Raw genomic sequence first — 19,522 nt, 5'->3', positions numbered from 1 at the left:
CCAGACCAAGATCAGACGAGCTGTCATGGCTGCAAAAAGTTCAAAGTTAAATTTCCGCCAAAGTACGGTTTTACGCTTGGCCATCACATTCGCGATTTATGCATCCATTTTCCGGCAACAACGGTCCATGACAAATTTTGGTACTTGAAGCGGAAAACCAGGAAACTCGTCAATTGGCCGTATAATAAACAGACCCGCGGCGATGGATTAGCAATGTGTCAGTCTGCCTGATGTACACACGTATCCAAGACAGACCGGGGAAATCCCTGACGTGAGAATGGTCTTTAAATATATACGCGCCATATCCCACCCCCGCCATATCACCGTCCGTCCGACTGTCGATCATGTTTCGTTACAGAAACGAAACGGTTCCGGAACGATCCAAAGTACAGTAGATTTGTCTCGGGATGGTCTAAGGTTACGTGATCTCTTTTTCTGTTCCTCGCGCATCGGTTGTTTCGTTTACGACGCGTGTGATGCGCAAATAATGATCTAAATTTAAGCAACACTCTGTCGATGACGTGCGTACGTGTATTTATTGACAAATGGACTCGTAATACATAGAACGTGTACATACATATACAAGTCGAGTATAGTAATCGAAGGACTAGATAGAAAAATCATAGCACTTTTAATAAATCGATTGAATTCTGAATCAATTCATCGACAATTATTTACTTAAAAAAACTTAATAAGGTACAATTTACATAAGATATTTTCTGTTGGTTTTTATATTCATTTATATTTGTAAGATGAAAAGTTTGCGAAAAAGTTTCAAACATTTGTATTCCTTCGAGAAATGATTTATTAGGAAAAACGAATTCTCAATTTATTAGAATTTAATATTTCTAATTACAATTGATAATTACTGCTGTTATTCTTTTGTACGATTATTATTATCTTTTATATTTTTTTATATTTTATCTTGTTTGCAGAATATTTGTTTAATGAAGAAAATCATGAGCAATGATTTTCGCATCTGGACCTTCAATTATAACATGATTGATGCATTAATATCATAGTGCTTTCATTGTGTTGCGTAATACACTGCTCTAAATCAATATGAAAATATCGCATCGCTTGATTAATCTTATCTAGAAAAGATGTTGGCAGAAAGGATGAGTCGTCGATATGTCCAGCCTTCTCAAAACATGTCACCGATATTATTACTTGCGAGAAAAAGTCATTAATTATTTGTCAGAGGTGGTCATTTTTCATTGTCTTCTTCGTGCGATGCAAAAATCACAAGGTAAAGAATGGAGAGAAAAAAAGGATTTATATGCGAAAGCACATGTTAGCACGATTCCAAATATATTCGGCCGCTGATTAATTGTGAATATGATAAATAAATATTATTGAAATGATATATTTCCGTTTATAAACTAGCATTATAGAAATATTGTGTGAAATATTACAATATTGCACTGACCATCAAAAAAAAAATAATGACACACTTATGTATATATAAGATTATGCATGTATGTAAACTTCAAAGCATAAGTGACATAATTTTATTTTCATCAAAGTAAAATTGTATTCACAGCTTTGCAATCACAGTGAATCTCTTCTTAACATTCTGCATAAAATGATAAGAGATGGAAAAAGAAATATAGTTAAATAAATATTTAAAAAAATTTTAAATGAATTTTTAATATAATTTAATAATAATAATATACATATATATATATTATATATATTATAAATAAATAAATATAAAATATATATTTATATATAAAATTATGTCATCACTGTTCTAAATTTTTGATACCTCATTGGAGCGCGAAGGGACTGTACGAAATCAGATTTGACATATGATCGAAATCTAGAAACCCAATAAATTTTATCCATTACAGATTCGAATTAAAATGCTATTTTATTACTTGACAATCACGTGTTACAGATCTCGCACGGTGTAATTTACATGTGTCTCAAAGCGTCTAAACATTGTCGTAAAATTGATACTTTATGATCGTGTTTCGTTGAGGAAAATCAATGTCATGCGAAATGTTGGTTGCACACGCGAAACAAGATTGGCTTTGCTCCGCGTACGTCCACTCGACAAAAGTGTCAAAGCCGGGAATACATAAGAGTTGGCAAATTCACGAGGAATCTCTCTCTCTCTCTCTCTCTTTCTCTTTTATTTTCAGAACGATTCATTACCAAATTTCTCTTTCAAGTTCAAGCAAGCTTGCTTTTCGCTTTCCGCAGAATATTCAGTTAATACTTAATAAACCTGTACCGTTCGACGCGCTTGAACGTACGAGTATTTAATTAAGGAGAGTTCCTCCTCTTTTCAGAAGCAAATCCCCGGCTCCCTTCGCGCTCCACCTGGTCGAGCATAAACTTCATCAAAGTCTCTTACCAATAACGTGGTGGTACTTGTCGACGAACTGCGCGGTGCTTTGAATTCCCATGAGTGCCGTGTCGATGTCGGTGTACCAGTTGGACGCGGAATATCGCGGTCCCAGCTGCGCGTAATTGACACCTGGCATCTGCGAATCTGATTATAATCTTTTCTTATCCCCGTCGACGATGGGCCAACAATCGTCCGAAATTGACGGGACGCGCCCCGATGCCTTTAGCGACGAGGAACCGAGCGCCGTCCGACCAAACCGTCGACTCGAACCACTTCCGACTTTGCTCTTCCCGACTTTGCGCGGATTTCACCCACCGCCAGAGCATTCACCTCACCGCCACCGCCACGTACCTCGTCATCCACTCTGTGCAGATGAATCACTCTGATCTTCCGCGATCTGGGCTGAGTCACAAGGCGCGGACACTCGCTTCCGAGGAAAAGAAACGTCGGTTCCGACACGATCCGCGAGTTCTTTTATCGCGCTTCTTATCGCCCGATATTCGCACGTGCCGCAAAGCTGATGAAGAAACTAGGGTGGGAGGAAACGAGGCACGGACCGTAAAGTATACGAGGCGGAGAATAGAATAATATACAAACGCGAACGCCTGCTGCGAAATGCTCTGAGATTAATCAGAGCTTAATCGACGTCAAGGAAGAAGGGATGTGCTACTTTTAGACGATATTATCTATCGGTTCATAAAAATAAAGCAGAGTTAAGAAACTGCTGTTAAGATGGACGCACCTCGGATGATCTCCGAACAGCGCAATTAACGCAATTAATTAAAGTTTAATCGTGCGGCTGAATTTTAATATCAAATTCAGTATCAATAAGATATTTTTTTTAATCGAGAAAAAATCTAATGTAATTCCAAATTAATTTTAAACTTTCTAAAAAAAATTCTATCAATGTCAAAAATCGTTAAATTGCGTTTTTTTCTCCGAGTAGCCCAAAAAAAATATATTTAAAATAAAAATTTAATGGTGATAAACATAATAAATGGAAATCATTCTAACGTCGTCCATAAAAATATATCAAATAGAATAATGTTTATATAATTTTCTTCCGCTCATTTATTTATAATAATCAAAATATAAGCGCGTTTGAGTGGATGAAATTAATGGAGCAGATCAAGGATAATCATCATCTGCAATTTAATTATGTCCGAAATGTGAAATAATCTGATATCGTGGCGTTCGCAGGAATATACTGTCGTAAATCGATTTACCATATCCCGTCGTCCACATCGGACATCGGAGCCACGTGATCGACGTAAGTGTTTGGCGACACGATATCTATAGCTCCAATCCCAAAGATCTCAAGTTCGTATTGACAGGAACGTCTTGGCGTTCCCCGGAAAGAGCGTCACTCGATGGCATCGCGAATCGGTTTATCCCGAAACGTCCTGAACCGCCCCCACAACGCGACATGCGATTGTGATCTGGGAATTGCCAAAGAGACGACGATGAGATCAATCACGGGGCACGCGTCTTCTGGACGAAACGCGTTCTCGCGTTTCGTGCGATCTCCCGAGATGTCTTCTCCGCAGGAATCTCTCTGATCGTCGACACCGAGGGTGTCAACCATCCGGGTCGACACGCTCAACGGCTACGAAACGACGCGCTCGCTTCTCGCGACTGGCGGCGAACGACGCGGCGGCTGCTGCGGGCACGATGCACGATCAACTACCACCGCTGAAGAAGAAGAGGTGAGTCAGAGAGACAGAGAAACGGAAAGGGAGAGAGAAAGAGAACGAGCGCTTGGACCGATAGGCATTGGCAGAGCGCTGGGACTCTCGGTGCTTATTTTAAAACCACTGTCCTTCCAACTCGCAAACGACGCCGTCCGTCCTATAGCGACACGATACCGTGTAATCTCCTGTGGCTACGTTGCTGGTGAATCGTAACTGGTCGGAATCGAATGAATCTCTTTTTTTTTTCTTTCTCTTCTTTTCCCTTTACGGCGACACGCAAACTTGCGAGGGTGATTGGTTCCCGACATGTGAATCCTGGAGGAAATGTACACAGCATCTTAAATTTTTTAATCGATGTCTTATTTAAACAATTATAATAAATATACAATGAGATAAATGTCATTAATATTCCATGTACTTTGAACATTAGAATTAATTAATTATTTTGCTGCTATAATTATTTAATGTCCCCTAATAAATCAATGAATATCATTAATACAAAACACATCGCTATTAGATCAGACAAAGATAACATCATTAAAAAAAATAATTTTTTCTTCGAAAAATTATTCTTCGATAGTTGCTGAATGACTTCTCGACTTTTCAGAATTTCGAAGATTGTTCTTGGGAGTAGATGATAATTAAAGTCATCAATAACGTATCAAATAAATTAATTAATTAAATTAACGATATAAAATAATTTTACATATTAGAAAATGCATAAAAAAATTTTGCATTGCACATAGAAAATCCGATCGAGAAAATAAAAGTGGGTATTTATGAATTAATACAGGGGAAAAAGTGTGCACGTCTGTTTTATGCGTTTAAGATTGCATTGTTGAACATTCTTTGAATAATGCGAAATATAAATGGAATTTGTAGAAATCCTATAGACCGCAGAATGAGGACATGCAAGAACTTTGTGGAACGAGAACGAAGGGAACATGAAAGAGAACATCGCGTAATTATTGTAAAATTGAAAGTAGTTTTCTAGGTCTATTATTTCACCATAATGTGATGACGTTCATTCAAACGACATCCGATTTATCGACAGGTTGTCTTTAACAGGTTGTCTTTAACACGGTTGGAACATTTTTCTTGAATATCCATAATACGTGTCAAGTTATGTATAACGCGAATGATGAATTAGAATAAGAATTATGTGCATTCGAGCAAATTTGTAAGCAAACGTTTATTATATACAAACGAATTTACATTCACGTAATGAATTATAAAATTCTCGCAATTCTTATGCAATTTTAAAAAGTTCGTAATTATTCTAAAATTGAGCATTAAATATTTATCTTAAAAAATGCGTACTAAGTGATAACATTTTTGCAAAATATTACGTGTGTATATATGTAAATATTTTTTTAATACAATGGATTATTGTTGAACGGAAGGGAGAATTTTTTTGACGTTTACATTTAAACCTGTATACAAACTGGCACTGAATTTCTTGGCAGTGTTTAAAACATCACGTGCGATCAAAATATTAATACAGCGATTTTATTAATTTACAAAAGAAAACGTATCTTCGCATTGAGATAATCTAACTATTGTTTAGAAGCTTCATGATAGAGAATATTTTTAGCAAGTCGCCTTGGAATTATTTGGAATTCTTTAAATAATCTCTAATTTTCCTTATTTTCTAGATACCTGTCAGATGTGCTACCAGATTCTGGCTTCTTACAACATCTCTTTCTCTTTAATAGTTGATTAAATTTTCTGCAAACTCTCTCGCGATTTCCTTATTTTAATCCGACTCGATGTATACACGCGAAAGATAAACTGATTTAGATTCATTCGCGGAAGCTCCGTCAGTAGAAAAAGCGTGGGTAGTCAGACAATTCTCGAGAATAGTTGACTCGAGTTTTACTCTCGTTGTCACATCGTCGTTTTTCTGTGTCTCATCGAAGCTCCAAAAAATTCCGAGCTTCCACGAGCGAACGCAAAGTTCGTTAACTCCTTCTTTGACAAAGTCAAAGAACGCGATACTTCATTTTACTGACATGCCGGCTTCTCCATCGCCAATGTTCTTGCTCGCGAGAAAAAAAATGTTCGCTATTTTATTCCACCGATAAATAACGAAAATTGCGCAAGACGAGTAAAATTTAGAAATGTCTAACGCATACGTCTCGTATTCTTGAAAGAAACGTTTCGCGTTTTGCTGAAAAATTATCACTTTATAGCGCATAGAAACTAACACTTTATTAAGGTACTTTTTTTAACGCGAATGGCAATTCGGGATAATTCAGGGATTTTTATACTCCTGGACAAAATTAACGTATAATTTTTTTTCACTTTTTCTTTAAAAACTGATATTTAAATTTTAACGCAAAATTTTAAAGAAAAAATGAAAAAAAAGTTATACGATTAATTCCATTTATAATTATAATAATTGAAAGATAACGTATTACCGTATCCATTTTAAAAATGCAATATGTACAAGTTTTATATTATTATAGAAAACATAAATAAGAGAACGTAAAATAAGTTTTCATTATACACGTCTTCTCTATTATCAAAGTTAATCTTATATTGTGACAATTTAAACTCGCGTATAAATTTATTAATCTAATAGAGAGAGATTACAGGGATGACAACGTCGAGTTGACGTTTCATGTCAAGCGGAGACATTTTAAGTGCGATACGGACATTTTACGACGGCAATTCTCAATTTTACGCGACGCGTGTCCGAGGAATTCCCATCTTTGAGAATCCTCTCTATTTATCTCGAATTAAGTCGCTTATAATACGTCAGTAATAAGGGCTCCCTTGTATTTCACCGTCGTATATTTGTCAAAACATGATTACTCGCGAAAAGAATAAGCCTGGAATGTTTATCTCTGCGCAAAGAGATCGTCTCGGTGCGAACTTATTTGCCTCGCCGACGAAGAGAAGAGCTCGAATCTCCAGGACTTATTTATTCGTTTCGCGAGCGGGAGCTCTTTGGCTGACATTTTATGTATAACAGAAAGAGCCCTTTTCTTTACACTTTACGCCACGGTAATTTTACACTTTGTACGCGAATGAATTTTCTCGCCATTCTGCGAATCGTTCGAGGTCCTTTTCTCTCTCCTTCTCTCTCTCCACCCTCGCGGATTATTTTTGCCAACGTCGTCTGTTGCGCGCGGCAGACTTATATCAAACGTTTAATTGGACGTCGAGAACGCGAATAAATGCGGCGTAAATTTGATGGGATAGGACACCTGCGCACGTGTCGACGTAAAACCACCACGTGTGCAAACGTCACCATCTGTGGTGTGTCAGGGTGAAAGCGCCACTTTGGTTTTCCCTTTTAAAAACGCGTGATCTCTCTCGCTGAATTCTTACAACGTCCGCCGTTTAAGGGGAGAAAATAGATATGTAATTTGAATTTCAAAAAAATATCTCAAAATATTCGCGAAAAGATACCGGAAATCAAGAATACTGCAAACAAAAGTAAAAAGGATATTGTTTACTTCGAGATAAATTTGTTTATGACAAGATTTTGCAAACACGGTTTAAAGTAAAATATTCCTTTTTATATGATTTTGCTCCTTTTTTTTTTAAAGATAAACTTTGTATCATGATATTAGAAGTTTTAAATTTTAGGATTAACAACAGTCATATGTAAAGATAAATAAAGCATTGAAAACAGCAGTGATTCAAGTCGATTATTTAGAAACTCGAAATGAAATCTCAAATAGATAGCTAGCTTGAATTCTAACTCTTCGACTAAAAGATGCGAATAAATTGGGCAAAGTTATTGAGAGAAACAGTGATTGTGAGACAGATAAAGCTCGGTAGTTGTAAAAATTCATCAACTACGGAAATTCCATGGGGATACAAAGAATATTTATTCTCAAAAGTTGAAGCTTTAGACGGTGTCTCAAGATAATAACGACTTCGTCTCCGACTAATACAACGCATCGTTAAATTCGGCCCATTAACTTGTCCGCGACACATGTTCTGTATACAGCCTCGGCTCTTCTTTGTCAACGATTTTGCCCCTTTCTTTCTCTTCGCATTCTCCTCTCATCTCTCTGAAGCGAGAATCTCGCGGTTGACCGAGGAAAAAGAGACAAAACGCTCAGGAACGCGACTTATAAATCACGTTAACGGCTTCTGGTCAGAGCTGATCACTATTTCGCGCTAACTCGCTCGAAACAATAATTTGCTCTGCGCTAAGATTTACGGTGCAAGAGCACGTGTGTCGGCGATTTTTAACATGTGTGACGTTGACTTTTCTCCAATTCCTCTCGCGCGAATTTTCTTTTGACCAAAGTGGAAAAAGAGCGGGCGAAACGCGTCGTAAATCTCTGACGCGCATTTTCCTTCCTTTTCTTTATTCTTGAATCGATTGTTCCTTTATCTCGCGATAGACGATGCCACGTTTCGCAAAAACAACACTTTTGTATCCAAAAGATTCCAACATCAGAATTTTTAGGAACAATCATCAGCAACCGATAGTCGAAAATTTCAATATTTCTAGCCCAACAGGTAGATTAGAGATGAATGTAGGAAATTCATGTTCATGTTCCTTGTGTGCCTATCGATCATCTGTCTAACATTAAAGATGGTTTCGAGACAGGCTGTCTAGAAAACAGGCACAGCAAAATATACACAATAAAAAAATAATTCAAAAGATTCGAGATGGACCTTTTTCCAGAATAAATAACAGTTTCATCTCTATGACGCAAATGAGAAGCGTTACGCTTAAAAAAATATATCTTTAATCGAGAAATGTTTAGAGTATCGTTCTATCTTTACAGACTCCATGATTTACATCGTGTATGAGGAATCGAGCCATTCGATGGAGAAATAAGTATCATAGGTGTCGACGAGATGCATCGCAAACAGTCCATCGTGATCTATCGCGCCTTCGTAGATGAATCTTATTAGACCAGCTGCGTGTGCACGATTTCGTCGTTCTTCTTTCGTCGACGTTGAGCGACGACGTCACGGTTCTATTCCTGGCAACGTGGACGCAGCGATATCTTTAGAGCGACCATCGGGTACCGTTTCCGAGCTTTCCTTCCTTCGAAAACGTGTGCCAGTTGACGAGAGAAGGCGCGAGACGGAGATGATTTATACCGGTTAAATCGGACCACCCCTTTCGTGTCCTCATCTCTTTCCGCGAGGCGCTCTTAATATTTCGTTACTACTACTGCTACCATCTGCGACTATTAGTTTCATCCAAAACAGCAATCCATCTCGAGATAGAGAGTCTTCCAGCAGCGGAAATTCGATTCGGATTTAGATGCGTTCTAAAAGCCGCTTGTTTAATTTATTATCTCGCGAGATAGAATTAAAGCGTAGCGCCGAAAATAACGATTTACATTGTCGAGTCATTGATTAGACAATTAAAAGTTTAATTTGGAAAAAGATGATTTCAAGAAGGAGGAGAAAGAGAGAGACTGGAAATGAACTAGACCTAAAAAATGATAAGATGGCTCGAATTTTATGATGATAATGACAGATAGATTTCTGGTACATTATTAAGTCGGAAACCGCAGATTCGACTGTGGTACAATCCGATTCGAATGTGGTAAAATATCTCAACCTTTCATCTTACTCCCTATATATTTTACATTAGCACAATCGTGAAATAGAATCATAAAGATAAAATGAGAAGCAGAGTTTTACAATGTCACTTTACATGACTCAGACAAGTAAAACTAAATTATGTTTACCATAAAAAATGATATACAGATGACTAAGTCTTTCATGTGTTCATATATATTATTAGCTGTTGAGAAAAAAAGAGAGTATTAGATATATTTTGCTAGAAATAATTAAACATAAGACTTGAAAAATGCAACAATAGATGAATAGAACCCGTTGAAAACCTGAGAGCTAATTTGCTCATTTATTTTATCGTTAATTAGACATAAGATTGCTTGTAATTTTCCCTCGCAAAAATTTAAGGAGAAAATAAATTAATCTCTCTTGGATGCTAATTGGAAGGATGAAACGATGCAAATTTCAAGGTATTTCCGGAAGCGGAACGGTGTAAATTTTTAATCGACGTATAATCTCTAAATAAAGCGGGCGTCCTTTGCCGGCGGTGGCCGAGAAACACCGAGCTCGTCATCGTCTCGTCAGCTCTACATTGAACTATCTGTTGTCTCTGGACCGATGCCAAACCTCGATGAGAAAGAACGTTGTGTACAGATGAGGATCAAATGGATGATTCTTGTACTTTAATTGACTTTCAAGTCTGATCATTATCGGAGCAATTATCGTATTTCATATATAAATCTAATCCCATGAATACAGTAAGGATTTTCCGTTTATAAATATCTGTAAACAGGGATTTTAACATATGTGGAGACGAAGAGGAGATAGATTGAAATTTGAAAATAATTAAGATTTATCTCTGGTTCATATTAATTATAACAACTGCTCGGCTTAATGTTTGACATGAAAATGAATAAGTTTTATCGCGAATCGGCATCGTGCCAAACACAATAATTTTCAGTTTGCGATGCCATCTTTTATTGCTACTTTGCGCCTTTGTTTGTAATAATACGGACGAATGCGAACAGTAATACTCGATCGGAATATTTACCGTGAACGAAGCTTATTTATTCTGCCAGCTGTTACGATCAAAATCATTTTATCATTAATTATAACGAATTGAGGAGAACTGAAATTTAACTATTGATTTTTCTCATTAATATTTTTTATCGATTATTTTTTTCGTGATAATTGATGAAAAATTTACTTTTATAAGTTCTACTGAATTAAGTTACCGTAAAGATGCAAAAATTTGAAGAGCGCCTTTTTAATAAATCGACGATCGATCAGGGTTAAAATGTCCAACCAAAATTTGGATCAAAGATGTACAAAATTTTGCAGTACAAAAATGTAATTGTAAAATAATTTGTAATTGTAAATTTAATATGGCAACAATTAATAAGTATTTCAAAATTGACATAATGGAAATTTAAAGTAATAATCTATCGCCGCAAAATGTTGGCAGGTAAGAGAAAATTGACAATTTTTTTATACATATAATAATATTAACATATATAAATACATTTATATTAATATTCAATATTATTATTAATATTTAATTAGTGGTGTCAAGCAAAAATCAAGAAAATATCTATCAACGATGATATAAAAATCTCTCTAAAAAATCTTGATAAAACTCCTTCCTCTTCATCGGCCGGAAATTAAATGATGAATCAGAAAAATCACTTTGTTTCGACCTATCAGAAGGACTATGTCTGGCCTGACATGCCAGGTATATGTCAAACTGAACCATCAACTAAGCCCCCAATCTCTGTTAAAGTTTGCGCTTGTACCGATTCACCGCAAGTGCTTAAAGAGCTTTTGGATACGAGTCTCGGAGGGTATCTCGATCGGGATCGAACAAGACAATTGTCAGAAACTAAGATTTGTAAGACTAGACTCGCAAAGAAGCTCGATAGACCGTCTAAAATTTGTGTGAAAAAAGTAAATAATATTTAGAATTTTATTTTCTCACTTTCGTGCATAATATAATTTATTTTATTTTAGAAAAATTAGTGCGTAGATAGAATTTAATTACAGAAAATAATGCAATTAAATCCTGAATTCAATTTCTAAAGCTTAAAAAGGAATATCCCGATGAATTATTAGAGGAGATATCACCAGATGTTGACCGTTTCAAAACGACGTATCAAGCGCATTACAGTGATCCCGGTGAGTGTGATAAAAATATCTAGAAAATATTGCGGAGATTACGCATATTTATAGACATATTCCTATTTTATTATATTTGCTCAATATTGCATGTATTTTTTACTTGGACAAATTTATATTCTTCGTTAGCAGCTGCACGTATGACACAACGTGATCTAGCACGGGCGAGCATTCATACGAACGGTCAACAATTGCAATGTCGTATGCCAATAAAGATAACGATAGAGACTGATTGTTCGACGACTGATTGTCATCCCTCTCCTTCGAGGCTAATGAATGATTACAAGCGAAAAAATGGATCCAAGCGCGAAAAGAGATGCGAGATAGAGTCTAAAAAACTACCGCCCTGGAAGTCCGAGTATCAAGAGAGCATTAGCAAAATTGGCCACGCCATTATGCGTGTTAAATTGCATCACGCAAAGAGAAAAGTTCCACTCCAGTATCAGCAATGTATATCCAATTAAAAAAAATTGCAATTAGTTGTCAATTTAAATAAAACGATGTAGAAAGCTACAAGTTTATTGAATATTAATCATTCATCTGTCTCTCAAATGCACAAAAATATTTTGCAAAGAAAAGATATATTTTGCAATTGAAAAGAATATAAAGTAATTATTAAAAGAATAAATAGAAAGATAAGAGATAAAATTGTAGGAAAGAAAGGAGAATTTGCATTTTGACATTCAAATTTTTTATTTAGATTATAAAAAAAATATCGACTACTTCAGATGATATCTGTCATCGTGTATTTCGTTCTGTTAATCAAAATTTAATGTAATTATTTATGCAGAAATATGTATCCAGTAAATTAATCGAATTGATTGAGATCCAACTAGCCAGTTTTGAGAGGATTAAATTTCATACAATGCGAGATAATTGAAATCTATGAAAGTTTATATAAAATAAATAATGAAAAACAGCTAAGTCGTTCTTCGTCTGCGTTGTAATTGCATTATTGAATGCAATATTATACTATGCGCTCTACAGAGCGACCATCACGTCAATCGTGTTGGTGAAAGGATGCATCATCTGGCTATTCCAAGGAATGTCAAAATTTAATCTTTCGCAAGGTGCCACCAACACTTTACCTATGGATCTATCTCTATCTTGTCCCGCCTAATCTCGACGTTTTCTTCGAAATATTGAAAATTCCTGGTGTACAGACTTTGCAATTTAATTGTTAAGAAAACCCTCGCGAAATCGAACTCTGTCAATATGTCGAGTGCACCTTTCCTTAGCTTAATGAAACAAGATTTCAATAATCCTTATGCAAAACCTCTCGGACCACCACCTCCGCCGATGGATACCGGTATTCAATTGTATCTTCCCAGACCTGATCCAGAAGATTGTAAATGTGACGCTCACGGTTTAGAAAATAAAAAAGCTAGGTAAGCTCCAATTTTTTAAATTATATTTATGTGATTTTAGTTCAAATATACATATATCCCCTTGTATCAAACCGCTTTAAAATCTTCCGTTCTTATTTCTTTTTAAAGGTACAAGCAGTTGGCCGATAAGGAACGTCGTCTTCGCGATGAGCTAATAAAAGTTGATCGTGAAATGGTACATCTCACGTCATTAATGTTGGATAGTACTCGCGATATAGACGAAACAATGAAGAGCATTTACAAAATAGATTACAAAAAGAGAGGTAAATTAATTTAATACAAAAATTGTATTAGAATAAATTTGATAAATAATTTTCATTGTTTTATCATCTTAGGTCTGCCCGTTACGGAATACAGATCATTAATAGCAGCGATAGACAAACCGATTACGCCGGCAATTATCGATATAAAGGATGCTTATAGAGATCCGATCAATAAATATTCGGCAATGGAAAGGCCGACGATTCAACCTGCCAAAAAGATAGATGTCTTAAAAGGTAATTACGATAATTAAAAGTATGGGAAATATCATATGACGAATACATATATATAAGCAAAATTTGTAAAAATTTCGAGTAACAAGAATCTTGTTTTGTACATTACTTATTATTTCTAATCGAATTAATCACAGTTTCAGAAATTTGTCCCTTCTGGGATGAACCATTTGCAGGCTCGTCAGAGTACAAAGATACCATCAGTAAAATGGGTTTGACCAATATGAAAAATCAACAGCGGTATTTAAAACCTCTTATTCCATCGAGAAAATTTGGCGATTGCAATTTATCAAAGGTAGCGCAAAAAAGAAATACATAACGTATATAAATGTTATCGGCACAATAATAATATAAATGTTGCATTTTTAATATAAATATAAAAATGCACAATTTTATGTTTGATACAATTTTTACATATTCGCATCTGAAGAAAAAATATAGAAATATCTACTGCAAAATATTACTGATAGATGTTTTTTGAAACATATTAAAAAGAAATATACAGATATTAAATTTTCAATATTAAATTAAAATTTCTTCTTCTTAAGAGAAATATAGATGTATATTTGCTTACTGTAAAATGAAGAAAATCTAAAACATGCGGATAAAGTACAATTTTTCTCCTTTATCTTTTGGAATATACAATTTCTTTATTTATCACATTGCGATAATCGGTTATTAACGAATTTCACAAGAAAATTGTTTTGAGAACAATTCTCTCAAGTTTTTACATTTTTATCTAATTGGGTTATAAATTAATTACATAATCGTTTCGCTAAGCAATTATTATATGATTTTATGTACTTTGCTTGGTCCTCGTACATACGTTTACGAAGTTGACGTTCTCGATGGCAAAAATATAATCACCTATATTGATATATTCAATCGCTTGTATCATAAACATAAACTAAATATATTAATCAATTATATGAGCTAAGTACAGTGAAAAAATCTAGAGAATATCTATAGTATGTATATGTACAAACCTTTATATTGTATTATATATCACCTCAGTTTAATAAAAATATCTTCGCACAGAGATAATAACAATATGAATGTTTGTCATGATATATTATAGTAATATATAGAGCTGCAACTTAATACAGTATCAATACATATATACATCTCGTTAACAAAACTAAGAAAATTTCAACTTATATAACAATTAACATTACTAAGATTTCAATTAAACTTTCACACAAGTGTAAACAATGCAAATACATAAAATAATATATCTGATAATATCCTCATATTTGTATATCACATGTAAGAAGATAGTTATAGAGGAACTATCACTTCTACTGACCGTAATCGTACATATTCGTTATATTCAATAATATCTCTTTTATCATACTATTGATAGTATTTCTCAGAGTAGTTTACATAAACACGGAAAGAAAAAGAAGATATAAGCATTTATGTGTAGAATAATATATAAACATAACATATGGTTTGCTTTATATATAATTTACTCTATATTTGTCACACGCCAAATATGTAATTTTTTTCATACCTTTACACATTGTAAGGTTTGCAAGTAATTTATTATAAACATTTTTTGTTTTTTTTTTTTAAATAACTAAAAGATAATATTTTTTAAATATGTGTATTTATATATAACATATTTTATAATTCCAATTCAAAAAACTCAACTTTAAATTAAATTTTTATCATATTATGTCCAATATATATAAGAAAGAAATGCCATATATAACTCTGACATATGTATAAACTGAACGTGTCTTCTTATGACTTTTTGGTGCTTACTAATATGTATTATTACTAATATGTATTAGGGCACAGTTTTATGACATAGGCAGAGATATTAAAGACGCGGTTTCATAACTTTGAAACTAGTTTTCTTATTAGCTAAAGCTTCAGTGCGCGCACATACGTTCTCTGAACTACGTCTAATGATGTCTATATACTCACTCGACGCTTGAATGTCACATTGCGCTTTCACATCGTCGTACGAATAGCAGTCTGATTTTGATGTATTTAAAATCGATCTCGTTTCCACCTAGAGATATAAAATAAACATTATGACTTAAATATTATTATTAAAAATGAAAAGGCATTGATCAAATTTTACCATTGTTTCGTTTCTTACATTCTGAGGCCATTTCTCAACATGTTGAGGGTAACTCGATCTATTCTCTCTAAAAAAAGGCCATTAAGTATATTTACATATAAAAAATTAATTTACGTACTTACACATATCAATACAAGTAAATTACATCTACTTACATTGATTCAAAGCTACGTTTTTGTTGTAATGCAGCATTTCTTGTATATTCTTCCGGATAACTGCAAATGGAATTTGTTCTCTGCTTTTGTTCTGATTCTTCGTAAGTACACATGTCATCCAAAGATAAGCACGATTTGGCAAAACCTTCTCTGCTATAAATGGCAGTTTCTATAAGTGAACTTTGAATACTACTATTTTGTTCATTTATAGTTGTACTACTACTTGTATCATAATTTTGTGGAACGTCGTTTTTGGAATCATATACTTTAATGTGTTCGCCATTCCTTAATACACTATCTATCGCATCTTTGACATTTCTCAAACTGTCATCAATCGAGAACACATTATCATCAATTTTCTCTTTTCTAATATGAGTATCGTTACAACTATCGTCCACATCGTTTTGGCTACTGCTGAGAGCCATTTCGCAGCTACTTATAGAATTGGAGCTTCTATCTCGAGCACTTACAGAACTTTCCAAACTATCCACGACATTCCTCGCTTTACAAACCGATGTAGGTATCATGATTTCGATATTACTCTCGATAACAATCTTATTGTTAATTTCAGCAAAATTATCTTTATCTTTAAGAGTTATATCACCGATATTATTTAAAATGGCACTGTTTAACGTTTCATTACTACTAGTACTTGATCTGTCTTTAGCCAATACCAAGGTCTTATTGTCAATGGCACTCTCTTCTGATTTACAAATACGTTTTGATTGGTTGTCCAAGGCAGGTGATTGCACAGGTTTGTCCAAACCTTGATCCAAAGAGGATCCAAGTGATGATTTGATGTTCTTCAATTGACTCATCGACCGAGAAGAACGGTGACATTTTTCAAAAATTATTTTTTGAAGTGGTGGTGTAAGAGGTGGATTCTGTTTACCATTACCACCTTCGGTGTCCAAAGATGAGGTAGAAAATGTTCGTTTCGAATCGTCTAAGCTATAAAACATTAAATAATATTACAAAATACAATGATAATATGGACATATATAGGATAATGTGTATGTGTATGCTCGAATATATTGTATTATAAAATATACATACTGCATCTGATTGGGTTTTATGTTAATCAGTGTAGCGAGATTTGGTAGCGTCGCTCTTAAATCGGCGGTAGGAAGGCCGCAATACCATCGAAGTTGTGCAATATTCTTATTCAACAGGTATACAGCATAATGAAATTGCAACTTATCTTTACTTCGAGCAAACAATGGAAATCTAAAAATATACATATATATCAATAATATATACATGCATAAATCTTTATTACACTTATAAATAAAAATAATTTTGAAATAATTCTTACTGTCTGTCGTTGTCAGATAAACTTTCTGTAATGTGATCTATAACTTTACTGCGCGAACCATAATGTATAATAGGATACCTAGTTGGTACATTCAAAAAATTTGCAATCATTTGCGTTGTATGCGCGACGAAACCTAATGCCACAGCCACTTGTGTGTCATTCGATAACTCTAATTCTTCGCTGTCTGGCAAATAAACATCGTTTATTCTGAACTTTCCAATATTATCCTATAAGATCAAGAAGATATCCCAATATTTTTTGACATATCCTAATAGGTTTTTTTTTTAAATTTTTTTAGAGAACGCTCTATACCTGTCTAATTGAATATATTAAACTCAATTCCGAGATTAATTGCCTTCGTCTTTGCGCAAGTTGACTGCTCATTTGCAGGTACGTTTCCCTTGTATCCATGTGATTTTGCCGCCATTCATTCAGTCTTTCCATGTCTTTATTCAATTCTCTATATCTTTCCATCAAATCAGAACCTGGGAAATAATTCTTTATTATCTATATTTTTTCAGATATATATCAGGTATTCTAATTCTAAATATATTTACCATGATCTTGATTTTCTTCTACAATATTAGTGTGTAATTGATTCAATATGCGAATTTCTGCCATTTTTCGCGCTCTTTCTTGCTCTAATAATTTGGTTCTAAATTTAGCCATTTCTAATTCTTTACGTATTTTCATAATTTCCATTTTCTTTTCCCTGTTTACTCTTCGTGGTTGCAATAATCTATTCAAAGTTGTCTGTGGATATTTGGGAGTATGAAAATCATCGCCCGAGGCAATGCGTATTCTGAGCGCTTGCACCGATTCTGTTTGTTGCTTTAGTGCCTGCATTTTGCTTCTTAAACTGCTAAGCTTATTTACAGTATAACTACTCTTAGCTTCAGATGTATTTATATTCATATAAAGATATCGTTTCAAATCCGGACTTGTTACAAAGCAGTATACAGGAGTAAAGTATCCACCTTGAAAATGGAATATCAAAGAATTTTCTTTCAGGATGATCTCTAAATTAGTCGGAAGTTTAGGACCCATGTATATTAATCCAGTGAAAGATATCGCCCAAGTAAAGAGGGTTACATCAGTCGTATTGTCACCTGGCATCAAACGCCTCCAGATCCTCAAGATAATTTCTATTTAAAGAGACAATGAGAGAGATCATTTTTTCGTTTCTTACGAGAATCAAATAAGCTAAGAGCAAGATACAATGATAAGTACCATACTTATACCAAGAAACATAGCATTTATTGTACTAACAGATAGTAACGCTCACCACTGGCTGTTGAATAACCTGTGGCATGTAGAGTGGGTACTTCAAGACTCGACCATCTTGGATTGGCATTGTCGATCGCTTCGCTTGTGTACAACGGAGACGACATGCTTGATCTATGCAACGTATAATAGAACCAACATACTTCTCCATTTACGTTGGCTTTCAAATTATGGCCTATTATTTGTACTAAACTTCTGAGCCGTAACTGAAAAAATAATATTATATATAACGTGCAGAAAAACAATAGTCTTCAGTCAAAGCTTTTGTGTAAAAGCTATTTTTATCCATGTCAATTTTCAATTATTCCAACTCACTTGTTGTGTAGCGAGGGGGAGCCAGATCTTATACCGCGGGGCGATTCGCGGTTGAAGAGTTAAATCTAAATCCTTAACGAGGTTACGCGATTCGGAGAGCTCCATCGTGTAACTTCATAGTACTGCGATAGTATTATCCAGTCGCAAAAAAGTCTCGCAATAGTGAAAACTGAACGTTTCAATTAATTGGAGTAATTATAATCGTATATGCGCGCGAACAGGTTATGCCGATTCATTGCGAGATAAAGCGCAAACAAGCAAATCTGCATTTAACGATAGCTCGACGAATGCATTCGCCAAGGCTGGCTTATCGTGCGTTGGTCTCACGATTAAGTCGTTATATACGATACATATGATCTACGCGACGAGCGTGATAACGTTTGACAAATTCTGACAGCTCTTCGTATTGACATCTATCGGTGCTCTGACACTTCGTCCAGGTTGCGTTCAAAAATTAGTCGGAATGAAGTAGCGTTTGGTTGGCCAATCGGAATGAGAGAAATTTCTGCGGCCTGATTGGTCGATCGAGAGCTCCTCTATGGCCGCATTCAGTGGATTCAACAGTTGGGGCAACATTACTAGATTTTCCGATGTAATTTGACGCTGATTGGTCGAAACTGAAAGTAGAAACCAATCACGTTCGATTGCTATTTAACGGTCGAGTTCGCTGAATGCGGCCTATTTTGATGGGTAATTTTCGAACGCATTTCTAGAATTCCAGTACAGCCAACTACCGAGGGACGAGAAGATCAAAG

General features: G+C 34.8%; 3 protein-coding genes across 6 annotated transcripts; 2 read left to right on the top strand and 1 right to left on the bottom strand.

The window, feature by feature from the left end:
- The first annotated feature begins 11,220 nt into the window (after positions 1 to 11,220).
- LOC112637376 lies at positions 11,221 to 12,188 on the top strand. The gene is made up of 3 exons (XM_025406973.1): positions 11,221 to 11,496; positions 11,631 to 11,724; positions 11,854 to 12,188. Exons 1-3 carry the CDS (start codon positions 11,221 to 11,223, stop codon positions 12,186 to 12,188), a joined length of 705 nt encoding a protein of 234 aa, XP_025262758.1.
- Positions 12,189 to 12,692: 504 nt separating this feature from the next.
- LOC112637385 lies at positions 12,693 to 13,941 on the top strand. Its single transcript, XM_025406997.1, has 4 exons — positions 12,693 to 13,112; positions 13,221 to 13,375; positions 13,448 to 13,609; positions 13,744 to 13,941. The coding sequence occupies exons 1-4, from the start codon at positions 12,940 to 12,942 to the stop codon at positions 13,923 to 13,925; spliced, it is 672 nt and encodes a 223-aa protein (XP_025262782.1). The 5' UTR covers positions 12,693 to 12,939; the 3' UTR covers positions 13,926 to 13,941.
- Positions 13,942 to 15,291: 1,350 nt separating this feature from the next.
- Positions 15,292 to 19,183, bottom strand: LOC105251267 (UV radiation resistance associated protein). Of its 4 annotated transcripts, none has more exons than XM_011257927.2 (9): positions 18,768 to 19,183; positions 18,454 to 18,658; positions 17,726 to 18,313; positions 17,481 to 17,653; positions 17,169 to 17,395; positions 16,910 to 17,080; positions 15,854 to 16,804; positions 15,699 to 15,765; positions 15,292 to 15,626 (listed from the first exon to the last, which is right to left on the bottom strand). In XM_011257927.2, exons 1-9 carry the CDS (start codon positions 18,870 to 18,872, stop codon positions 15,432 to 15,434), a joined length of 2,682 nt encoding a protein of 893 aa, XP_011256229.2. In that variant the 5' UTR covers positions 18,873 to 19,183; the 3' UTR covers positions 15,292 to 15,431. The 4 variants fall into 4 exon arrangements, with proteins under 4 accessions (XP_011256229.2, XP_011256230.2, XP_011256231.2 ...); XM_011257928.2 differs by having other exon boundaries at positions 15,717 to 15,765; XM_011257929.2 differs by lacking the exon at positions 18,768 to 19,183 and having other exon boundaries at positions 18,438 to 18,598.
- Positions 19,184 to 19,522: the final 339 nt, after the last annotated feature.

Source organism: Camponotus floridanus, unplaced genomic scaffold (genome assembly GCF_003227725.1).
Source record: "Camponotus floridanus strain SB8 unplaced genomic scaffold, Cflo_v7.5 scaffold16, whole genome shotgun sequence".
In the NCBI taxonomy this organism is placed as follows: domain Eukaryota; kingdom Metazoa; phylum Arthropoda; class Insecta; order Hymenoptera; family Formicidae; genus Camponotus; species Camponotus floridanus.
The sequence above is the reverse complement of the archived record's forward strand: the minus strand, read 5'-3'. Positions and strand labels throughout refer to the sequence as shown.